This window comes from Gadus morhua, chromosome 4 (genome assembly GCF_902167405.1).
Source record: "Gadus morhua chromosome 4, gadMor3.0, whole genome shotgun sequence".
In the NCBI taxonomy this organism is placed as follows: Eukaryota; Metazoa; Chordata; class Actinopteri; order Gadiformes; family Gadidae; genus Gadus; species Gadus morhua.
In genome coordinates, this window is record NC_044051.1 from 32,494,141 (window position 1) to 32,506,640 (window position 12,500).

The window sequence follows — 12,500 nt, forward strand, 5'->3', positions numbered from 1 at the left end:
GAGAGAGAGAGAGAGAGAGAGAGAGAGAGAGAGAGAGAGAGAGAGAGAGAGAGAGAGAGAGAGAGAGAGAGAGGCGAGAGTGAGAGAGAGAAAGGAAGAGAAAGGAAGAGAGAGAACATATGCAAGGTAAACAGACCATTAGAACTTATAAAACCAGTAAACCATGGCCTGTGGTGGCTTATGGCTTAAAAGTTTCCACTGACTAAAAATACCCTGTGGTGAACACAGGGCTTAGGGACCACAAAGAGATATCTATCGACCTACCTCTCATGAAGATATGTGAATATCTTCTCAATATCGTGACATTTGGAATCACCAACCCCAATTCTACATTATTTCCCAATCATGGTGTACATTTTTTTCCACTCTCACGCAATTATCTTTGAATCTATTTTAATCAGCCAAAATTCAAATTTTCGTGGAGGAGTCCGTTATTGAACAAATAATGCACTGTTATTAGCAAGGGGGACTGAGAGAGGGGAAGAGAGAAAGAGAGAACGATAGAGAGACAGAGAGAGAGAGAGAGAGAGAGAGAGAGAGAGAGAGAGAGAGAGAGAGAGAGAGAGAGAGAGAGAGAGAGAGAGAGACTGACAGAGAGGAAGAGAGAGAGGAAGAGAAAGAAAGAGAGAGAGAGAGAGAGAGAGAGAGAGAGAGAGAGAGAGAGAGAGAGAGAGAGAGAGAGAGAGAGAGAGAGAGAGAGCGAGACAAAGAGAGAGGAAGAGAGAGAGGGAGAGAGAGAGAGACAGAGATAGTCAAAGAGAGAGAGAGAGAGAGTGGGAGAGAGAGAGAGAGAGAGAGAGAGAGAGAGAGAGAGAGAGAGAGAGAGAGAGAGAGAGAGAGAGAGAGAGAGAGAGAGAAAGAGAGAGAGAGAGAGAGAAAGAGAGAGAGAGAGACAGAGAGAGGGAGAGGGAGAGAGTGACAAAGAGAAAGACAAATAGAGAGAGAGAGCAAGAGAGACCGAGAGGGAGGAAGCGATAGAGAGAAACTGACAGACGGACGGACAGAGAGGGGACTGAAGGAGCGTTGTGATTGGCTCTCACCCTCATGGTGACGCTGATGGCGCTGTTCATGTTGCCCTTGTAGAGCCAGCCGTGTTTGGACACGCCCCCTTTCTGCGAGCCCAGTGACGACGAGTCCTGAGATCAGTACAACACATGTTACATACACGCCTGGCACGCACACACACGCACATTCACATACACACACACACCCACACACGCACACACACACTAACACACACATACACGCGCACACACAAAAACAGAGGCACGCACAACCACCCTCACACACACACATACACACACACGGACACAAACACACACACACACACACACAGGCACGCACACACACACACACACACACACACAGGCCCGCACATTCAAACACACTCACACACACACATACACGCAGGCATGCACATACACTCACTCACCCTCACACACACACTTGCATATAGAGAATGCACACGCACACAGACACGGCCACAGAAGGGCGTGCGGAAACAATCACCACACACATACACAAACACACCCACAGAAACAGGCATGCAGACGCACACACATACCCACACCCAGGCAGCCTACGTAAACACACATTGTTACTGTTAGACATCTGCTGACTGTTCCCAAGGCCACGGGGAGGGGCCGAGTGCACTGGCTGAGCTCTGACTTTAACCACAAGCTGTCCTGCACACCCCGGACACAATGCACACACATACCAACACTATGTGTGCGCAAATAAAGGAATACAGGCACATCTAACACTATATGTGCACAACTGACAAGATACACACACCCGACACTATCTGGGGAACAAATAACACAATACACTCATCCAACACTATCTGTACACAACTTACACAATACATACACACCAACAATTTCTGATACACAACTAACACAATACACACACCCAACACTATCTGTACACATCTAACACAATACACGCACATCCAACATTATCTGCTACACAACTTACACAATACACGCACATGCAACACTCTCTGGGACACAGCTAATACAATACATCCACACCCAACACTATCTGGTAAACAACAGAACTAACACAAATGTACACATCCTACTGTAAACAGGGCCCTACATAGACATTGAACTCTTCTGCCCTTACAGCATCAATGCCTATATAGACGCTTCTACTGGGAAACCAGGAGAGCACATCCAGTATTCAAAAGGATGTGAAGCCATTGTACACAATCCATGGGAAAAGTCTGATTGACCAATCAGGTCTCTTCCTCGGCGGAAGGGACTGCTCTTCCTTTATTTGAGGAAAATTCCTGAAAGTTTTGGCACCAGTCTGGGCCAAAACCATTAGATGACTGTCTGGGTTGAACTAGTTGGCTATTCTAGATGGTAAGAGGTGGTGAGCGGAAAACAGCTACAATCACTTCAAGCCCACACATTCCAAGCCTTCATCACACCACATTTTAGACTTTGGTGCAAGAAGTGCCTAAATAGAATGTGCTTCTGGAACTTCAGATCACATGATGGAAACAATTCAATTTTGGGATTATGCTAAACCGGTCACACTTCACAATAAGGGTACATTAATTAAACAATAATTAACATTATTCAATTCAGCAACATGCTGCATAAGGGTTAGGGAATAGGTTTGGGTAGTTGGGTTAGTCTACTTAATAATGTTTAAATTAATACCATAGTTACCATGAACAACATTACCTTAAGCTAACATGAACACTAGTAGTAAACATAAACACATCATTAGTAAATGATTACTATAACTGTTAATTACCTGTGAGTAAATGGGAATTACTGCATCAACTAATGCAAACAAAAACTTAATTAATAACCAATTACTTCCTACTAGGGCACTCATTAACACAATGATTACCTTCATTTTAAAGTATCACAGTTGTACCTACCTCATCTTTCTCCACATCTTCGTCGACCTCAAACAGGTGAGCTGCAAGCTTCTCTGGCCGCGGCACCTTACTGGGGGAGAGAAAGACCAGTTCAGACCCACTTCACTAACTCTTAAGGCCTCCTTATGGTTCCACGTTGACGCAACGCAATGACCACGCAGTCGCTTCGACGCACTCATGAACCTGTTTTGGTTCCGCGTCTGGTTTTAGTGAGCGGACCAATCACAGCCCTCGCTGCTGCGTCGCCTCGATGAAAGGTTACACATTTTGGGAGGCGCACATCAGGCCTTTGCGTTGGATGCAACATGGGTTCGCAAGGACGTAATCGGTACGCTGCGTCAACGTGGAACCATAACTAACCTTAATGGTTAGTTAGTTCTGTTCAGCCACCAGTCATTCAGTTAATGCCTCATGGCCTGGACTGGCTGAGGACAGTAGTCAGAAGAGCACAGTTAAGTCAGTATAAAGTCACCTGCCATGTGGATATGTCGTTTATTCGGTGACCTCATACCCCAATGTAATCCAACTCTCTCTCTGTTGATTCATACTAAAGATCGGTTTTACTTCTGTCATCGCTTCCTTTAGGATTCGTGTACGAGCGGTTCACATTTTTGGGGGTGGTTTTTTATAAATCCTATAAAAAAATATATAAATATCCACTGTTACCAGGATGAGCCTTGCGGCGGTGGAAGGATTGGAGGCAGTGGTGGGATGTGAGCAAGGCCGTTGGCCTGAATTTATTCAGGTACAAAAAAAATGGTCCGTATGGAGGCAAAAATGAATGAACAAAAACCGAAATCAATCATTCAAAATAACTCAACATCTAAACATTCAATAATCCAAAAACCGTCTTCCCCTCGGCACTAATGAAGCCCTTGGCTGGCCTAAGGGCCAGGTGTTGTCACCAGCTCACCTCAGACCCTTCTGCCCCACCTACATGATTTGCACCCGAATATATCCTACCTGGCCCAAACCATCCCACTCTTAATTCAATTAACCCTCCCCTACACACTTGGTCTCGCCCGTCTGACGTCACCCCCACAACGCACAAATGTTCTTCCGGACTTCACGTCGGGTCATCCCGCAGCCCCCGACACCCGGAAGCCAGCGCAACCGTAACGCAAGTGTTTTTTTACGATGTCCTTGTTTGTACCGTGTCCCCTGACCGGCTTCCTCATAACGTGTGTTTTTTGTGTGTTGCAGGTGGCGTCATGAATGTGTTTGAATGTTCTGTGTGTGTTAAATAAAAGGGTACTTGTAAATCCCGGTGTCAGTCCTGTTTTTATCCATTGCCTGCAGTAACGGGCCGCCTCACCGTTACACCACAGTTCAAAATTCAATTTTCCCATGTGAGCTTGTGTATCCTATTACAGGCTGGGTCCATCCCATCATAACTCTGTGTCTCTTTGTGGTTCTCTTTTGTTCCTGAAGGCCAAACCAGAGACGTCAGCCGTCTCTAGCTTTCAGCAGCTTGGCAGCCCCAGGTGGAAAAGTCAAGGTTTATCAATTAAAGTCCTCCCGCCATGTGCATTACTACACTCATCCCCCCTCCCACTTACACACACACACAGACACACACACACACACACACACACACACACGGCTACAGATGATTTCCCTCAACACTTTTAAGCGTATCAAAATTCCAGATGGTTGACTCTAAATAGTAGCGAGGACCTTTACTTTGTGAAGTGCAGGAAGTTCCACCTCTGCCAGAGGGTGCGGCTTTAAGTACCTCAGCTGCTGGTCTACTAACGACAAAACACTCAGTCCCAGATGGGTCTGTTTAAACTTTGAACCCCCCCAGGAAGCTGGTGTGTGTGTGTGTGTGTGTGTGTGTGTGTGTGTGTGTGTGTGTGTGTGTGTGTGGGTGTGTGTGTGTGTGTGTGTGTGTGTGTGTGTGTGTGTGTGTGAGACAAGGACATAAAACACCAAGTTCAAGGCCGGGGTCGGGCTGATTCGTTACGTTGCTACAACTACATGCTCGTTGACCCTCTATTGACCCCTCCGGAGCGGTGGTTTCGTTGACGTGTTGAACATTCCCTTGATTTCCCTCCTTTTAGCCGCTAACGACGTCAATTAGCCGCGGCCCAAGAATAGCCCTAGCCCGACGAATACAGATTCTCTTTTGTCGGATAATCACAGGAAATCCTCCATTGTTGACGTTGTGTAAACGGAACCTTGGAAGTTTTTGGGAATCTCAGAATCTCGGAACCGCCCACCCTTCCACTTCCTCCTACTCAGTGCTCTTCTTCGTCTGCGATAATTGCCGCGGTTTGGGACCGGTTGGTGTGCGAGGCCGAATTAGGCCTCGCACACCAGGCGCACGTGTAGCGCACAGGTGCCCATGTGATTATCATTCTACATCTTGCAATTCAATTAAAAGAGCAATTTAAGAGTCTAGATCTTAGAAGGGTGACATCGTTGATATAATCGAGGTTCTTATATCAGCGATGATGCTCAATTGAGACGCACAAAAAAGTTCTGACCCTTCTATGTGATAATTTACGTTTACATTCAAGGCATTTAGCAGACGCTTTTATCCAAAGCGACTTAAAATAAGTGTATTTGTCAGAAGAAAGAGAAAAAACAATATATTGCTTTCGGAACAGTAAGGATGTTCATAAAAAAAATGGGGGCTTTACAAAACTATTATTTTCTTCACACAACACAAAGCACAAAATAAATGTGTACAACCCGTTTAGGCAATACAATTGAGACACTCACTTCGGGAGCTGGCGGTAGTTTCCGGAATATTCCTCATACTTGTAGCTGACCACGTGCCAGTCGGAGGTATAGGTTTTAATACACTGCAGGGAGAGAGACAGAGAGATCCAGAAAGAGAGAGATCCAGAGAGTGAGAGACAGAGAGAGAGAGAGAGAGAGAGAGAGAGAGAGAGAGAGAGAGAGAGAGAGAGAGAGAGAGAGAGAGAGAGAGAGAGAGAGAGAGACGGACAGAGAGACGGACAGAGAGACGGACAGAGAGACAGAGAGAGAACAGAGACAGAGAGGGAACAGAGACAGAGTGAAAGAGAGAGAGAGAGAGAGAGAGAGAGAGAGAGAGAGAGAGAGAGAGAGAGAGAGAGAGAGAGAGAGAGAGAGAGAGACGGACAGAGAGACGGACAGAGAGAGAACAGAGACAGAGTGAAAGAGAGAGAGAGAGAGAGAGAGAGAGAGAGAGAGAGAGAGAGAGAGATTAGAGATTGAGCGAATTAAGAGAAGTGCTACAATACTGTCCAGACAGAAAAGGGGTTTATGACCCCACCTTGGCAGATTGAGACAACGCTTAAATTTCTTTCCCAGAAAACTGTCTGGGAAAGTTGTCTTTTAAAAACAAAGGAGAGAAAACCGGACCATTCCAGTATTTCTTTTTCTTTTCCTGAACGCTGGGTTACATTACAGACCTCAAATCAGCACACCAGAATTCACGTTGCAGTAGTGCATGTGTGTGTGTGTGTGTGTGCTCACGTGCGTCATTTCATATTAGTCCTGAAACAAACAAGCATGTGACAACCACTGTGAAGATGAAGAGGATGACGAAGATGATAAGGAGGATCAAAGTTGAAGAGGACGGGGAAAAAAAAGACGAAAAAAGAAAAAAAAGAAATTGCGAAATATCCCCCGAAAGCTTATACTTATCCAATCCGACGGCAGCCATAGCAACAGAGGTGGACACCACCTTCTCATTGTACTAAGGACTCCCAGCTGCTCCAGATGTGATGATGTCACCCCCCCCCCCCCCCCCCCACACACACACACACACTCCTTAACAGGCCTGATCAGACTACACCCAGGGTAGGGGTCAGCAATAACTGCTCTTCTCATCCAACTTTGAGACCCCCTTCACCCTCACACTTAAACATGCATACACTCACATTCACACGCACACATACACACACACACACACACACACACACATACACACACACACACACATACACACACACACACACACACACACACACACGCATCTGGACCCCTGCCAGCGACGTGCTGGGGATGGGGAGTTCATGTTGAGGACGCAAAGCATTTGTGTGATTTTATTAAGGCATTTTTCTGCCACATGCAGTCCATCTGTTTAACCAGAACTGTCCTTTTCTTGTTTAATAACTATGAAATATTTAGTGATTGAGCAGATCCAACTTACAGTGAATCCAGATGCAGGTGATTAAGGAGCAAGTAGGGGTTAGACAGTACAGGGAGAGGTCATTAAGGAGCAGGTAGGGGTTAGACAGTACAGGGCAGGTCATTAAGGAGCAGGTAGGGGTTAGACAGTACGTAGACAGGTCATTAAGGAGCAGGTAGGGGTTAGACAGTACGTAGACAGGTCATTAAGGAGAGCAGGTAGGGGTTAGACAGTACGCAGACAGGTCATTAAGGAGCAGGTAGGGGTTAGACAGTACGTAGACAGGTCATTAAGGAGCAGGTAGGGGTTAGACAGTACGTAGACAGGTCATTAAGGAGATCAGGTAGGGGTTAGACAGTACGTAGACAGGTCATTAAGGAGCAGGTAGGGGTTAGACAGTACGTAGACAGGTCATTAAGGAGCCGGTAGGGGTTAAGCAGTACAGACACAGGGCCCAGAACCCAGAGCCTTTCGGTGTGGGAGTCGAACACCCTAGCAACCCTAGCATTAGAGAGAGAGAGAGAGAGAGAGAGAGAGAGAGAGAGAAAGAGAGTGAGAGTGAGAGAGAGAGAGAGGGAGAGAGAGAGAGAGAGAGAGAGAGAGAGAGAGAGAGAGAGAGAGAGAGAGAGAGAGAGAGAGAGAGAGAGAGAGAGAGAGAGAGAGAGAAACAGAGCGAGAGAGAGAAAGAGAGAGAGTCTGAGACAGAGAGCGAGAGAGAGACAGACAGAGATGTACCTCCTGAACAAACAAACATTCGGCCTCCTTCCTGGCATTCTCTGGCACGGTGGAGAAGAGCGTCCGTCCCTGGCGACGCATGGTGGAGATCTGGGAGAGAGAGAGTTGCTTTATTATTAATGTCAATATCGTTTATTGGTTCATATACTGCAATGTCAAAATGCTTCAGCACACATTGTGTGTAACAATAATCAGATATAGGAGGAAGATAGGGGGAGGAAGCTGGGATGGAGGGAGGGAGGGAGAGAAGGTGAAAGAGGGAGAGAGGTAGAGAGTGAGGAGGGGAGGGAGGGAGAAATAGGGAGGGAGTCAGTCAGGGAGAGATGGAAAATGCAGATATCAACAGTTACATGGCAAAACATTGTATTGCCATGTAATGTTGGACCATCGATTCCCCCAATGTCCTCCACTAAACACCGGCCCCCTAAATGGCGACCTGCTCCATAACCACTACGACCTGACCTCCCTGCAAGTTGAATAAAAGCACCGTCTAAACCAGAGTAAACCACTGCCCTCATCAGGCATGAGTGAGACCTGCCCGTCTTCCACTCTACTGCAGTACATGATCTGTGCTTGTTCTTTATGATCAACAGCATACTTTTACTTACTTACTGTACTTTATTTAATTGAAGGATGAATTGAATTCAATGATACACAAAGATGTAGGAAAGCTTATCCTTGTTTTCATATTATTAAAACATTCTTCGCGCACCAAGTCAGACCAATCCTCCAACTGCACATCTGTGTGTGTGTGTTTGTGTGTCTGTGTGTGTGTGAATTTACAAGTGTGCGTCTCACAGATTCAAGCTCCGTTTTCCAAACCCAGTGATGCAAACCACATGTAGGGTTGGACAGATGGATAGATTTCTGAACACACACACACACACACACACACACACACACACACACACACACACACACACACACACACACACACACACACACACACACACACACACACACACACACACACACACACACACACACACACGTTTGTAGGGCGGGGCAAGTCTGTGCGTGGTCGTTTGTAAGAGATTTTAATGAGAGATGTTAATCACACAGGGAGTGTGAAAGTAAAACATGGAGGTAGGTTTACAGTACAGTACAGTTAATCCTATACAACTAACACGCCTTATAGGACTTTCTCTATTCTATTCCATGTTTTTGCATGTATCTGTTGAATTCTACGTGGTTGTATTTTATGCTATTCATTCATATTAATTATATTCTATTGTATTTATCTTTATTATATTATGTGGCTCTCTCCCTCACACATGCATATAAAAATACAAACTCACACACACACACACACACACACACACACAAACACACACCCAAGAACACACACACACACACACATCCCTGCTAGCTGACAAAATAGGGTCCTACAGACCAGAGTACACACTTGGTTCTTGGTTTGTAATTTCCCATTGGTGTGCGATGAAATGAAAATGTGTCTTCCATATGAGAAAAACAAAAAGACTACCAGGGAGCGAAGAGCCCAAAAAACACATTTTTGGAAAGATTGGAAATTCCAGGAACAAAACACTGTTCACTAAGACAACTCCTGAGCTCTCTCCTTTATTGTGAAGAAAATTAGTCTGGTTCACGTTCAAGGTATTTTCTACCTGTTTCTGTAGCCTGTGTAGTTGTGTTTGAACTATTCTAAGTTTGGACTGACTGAATGTAACAATAAAGGCTACAGTGACTTAACAACAATTTTAGGTGGAGCACTTACAGCCATGCTAGCAAACATGCTGACGCTAATACTATGAACACACTAACCTCGTTAGGCTACGCTATGGTCTGTTAATTCGGGACATGGCGCCCATAAAGCTAATAAGACAATGTGAACGTGCTACTTATAGCAAACTGTTAACTACATAACTATGCTGACACCGGCGCTAAGCAACGCGTTGTCAGTGTCTCCCGCCGTGATGTCATGTCGACACAAGCCTCGAGGTCCTTTGGAACTCAAGCAGCATGTCTGTGGGGCCGCGGAAATTATTGGTGCGGAGATGAGAGCCAAAGGTTATATAGCGGCCACATTTCTCACCAGCTTCAGAAACTGAATGCTAGCATAGAATAGAGCGGTGAGAGTCGAGAGAGGCAACAGCCGCTGGCCCCTATATTTACGGCACCCTCTGTTACAGAAACCAGCAAAACACTTCACATCCCACAAAGAGAAGTGTTTCCTACGCTTTTATCCAAAGAGTCGAACAGTGAATTAAGATATATCTGAATAAGGAGCAGGTAGAGGTTAAGTAATCTTGCTCAAGGATACCTGCCTCAAGGTTGCAGACTTGAGGGATGGAACTCAGAATCTTACGGTAGGAACAACCTAGCCCCTACACTGTCCTCCCCCTGCAGTTCCAATGTCATTTTCTCGGAAGACTCAGAAACCAGACTTTGCCATTCCTGGAAAACGTTCAAGTATCGAGTATTCAGGCATTTGGTGGATCATTTAATCCAAAGGGTCTTGAATCTATGGGAATCCAACCCCTAACCCTGAAGTGTAAATGCTACTTTCCGACAGTTGAGCTTGACAGAACCAAGACACATTTTCCCAAACTTTCCAACACAATGAGAACCTGTGAGAAAGATCTCGTCCTTGAATTTTTCGGACACAGAGAACCAGATAAACAAGACACTGGCCTACTTTTACACTCCCCTTCTCCCACTATTTGCAACCTAACACCGTCTACAGCTGCCATAAGAAGACCTTGACAGACCAGACACAAGACGTAGAAACTAGCTTCCTAAGCAGAACAGAGTGACCGGTGACCTTCGGGATCCACCTCACTCCCAAAGCCCTGAAGGGATACGCCCGGATATCTGTTGAATTGGCGTGTGCCTGTCTATCCCAGATTCAAACCAGTTGTCTCATTCCAAGATAATCACTGTGCGTCCAGAAGGAGAGGTTGCTGGGTTAGAATTTCTTTCAGCTAGCTGTGCTTCCATTGACTTGCAGAGCTACAGTACCCTAGCTCCTGGTCATGTGAGGGGAATGCACTTTTAATTGCTTTCAAAAGATTTACGATGTGGTCTGAATAGTCGCTTATTCAAAACGAGTGCCTGCCAGTAACAACATCAACATTTTAGTTGGTCGCAAACACACAGATAATTGGGCACCATTTTCGGCACTGTGATTTTATATTATCAGCAGATTCTGACTGGGTAGCCAGCGGTGCATCACAGGTACACTAATAATCACAGCGCTGCAAAATAATGCGAGAGAGTTTGTTTTTAGGCTTGTTGTGTTGTTACTTAATCTGCTGTTTAGTTGGTAATTGTTTTTAATAGAGCAACTATTTGGAATCCATTGGAAATCTTTGGATGTTATTAAAACTGTATTCCCTTCCGATTAACAGGATTAACGCTACATGCCCACTGCACCGTCAGTCAACGGACGTGGGAAGGCGTTGCTGACTGATGGGGGAGTAGTCTTTGCAGAGGCATCCGTCAGCCAATCAAATCGCTTCGCCGGGTTCTTCCCGCTACTTCCTGCTTGTTGCAATGCAAGATGACCCGCTTTCCCGCTTTCCAGTATCGTCAGAGCCCGAGTCGCGTCACAGGGCTTAAATTTGCATACGCAATCTGATTGGATGACGGATCCGTCGCTGCCGAAAAAGTTGAACATTTTTGACGGAGCCGAAGGCTCCAACGGAACGGACGGATCCACAATGCATTGCGCGTCCGTCCCCATTCAAAGTCAATGGGGATCAGTCAACGGACGGAGGTAGTGGGCACGGGGCCTTAGACTCCTGTTAGCCTGCGTGTCAGTGGACGCAGCTGAAGGTAAGAGAATGCTAACCCAGCTAACTCCCCTTCTGGACACACAATGATGAATTTGGAATCAAACAACATGTCAATGTCGGTGGTTGAAAGATATCTGGTCTAAGATCGCACAACTGCCAACCCGAACGGCTGCCATCAATCGGCTTCAAAAAACAGGATTGAAAGACAAGCACTCAAAACCACCAAGCCCAAAAGATTGCCCCCATTTGGGATAGCGTTTTTGGTGTTTGTCTTTCAATTCAAACCGGTTTTGGTTTGAATTGCCCTCAACGTGTAGTAGCCTGGCTCCGCCCACCTAATTTCTTCCGCTCAATTTGAATTCCCTTTCAGTACTAGGTCTGGGTCTGCGGTATGTTAGTGGGTTTTCTCTGTCTACATTTTCTGCGTCCAGTCAGCGAACAGAGGGAGTGGCTGAGATCAATAACGTTAAAGTCAGCTTTCGTTGACGGACATCTTCACGCACAGTGTTTGGTTTGTTCACAGCTTGCGCTCAACGTGATTCCCGGCCAAATGTTAGCGATTGGTTACGGCAGATCCAGAGTGGCACTGGGCAGATCCAATAGTTTTAAAAATTCAATACACACCCGCCTTCAAGTGAGTTAAAATTAATGAAATGAAATGAAGTACCAGAGTCTGGTAGGACCAGGCTAAACGTGTAGTGGATTGTGGTGAGAACTAATGTATGTGACACTAGCTCAAGAAAGACCCCCACGCCTGCCCCTGAGCTCCGTTCTCAGCGTTGTTTTTCAAGGTTCGTGGGTCGTCAGTCACCTGGAAGTCGTTGGTGGGGAACTGCAGCATGTCCCTCAAGACATCGCTGATGATCTGGGTCTTCTTCTGGATCAGGACGCTCTCATAGTCCAGGGGGTCCACCATCTTAGGTCTGACCTGCAGACAGACAGAGACAGAGACAGAGAGAGAGTGAGAGAGAGAGAGAGAGAG

General features: G+C 46.0%; 1 protein-coding gene across 3 annotated transcripts in view; it reads right to left on the reverse strand.

Moving 5' to 3' along the window:
- LOC115541820 (dedicator of cytokinesis protein 9) overlaps positions 1 to 12,500 on the reverse strand; it is a 79,190-nt gene that overhangs the window by 41,842 nt on the left and 24,848 nt on the right. For all 3 annotated transcript variants that reach the window (XM_030353686.1, XM_030353685.1, XM_030353684.1), the window contains exons 2-6: positions 12,330 to 12,446; positions 7,761 to 7,850; positions 5,627 to 5,709; positions 2,900 to 2,969; positions 1,041 to 1,136 (exon numbers count right to left, since the gene is read on the reverse strand). In XM_030353686.1, coding sequence (XP_030209546.1) covers positions 1,041 to 1,136; positions 2,900 to 2,969; positions 5,627 to 5,709; positions 7,761 to 7,850; positions 12,330 to 12,446 — 456 coding nt within the window. The remainder of the gene's footprint in view (positions 1 to 1,040; positions 1,137 to 2,899; positions 2,970 to 5,626; positions 5,710 to 7,760; positions 7,851 to 12,329; positions 12,447 to 12,500) is intronic.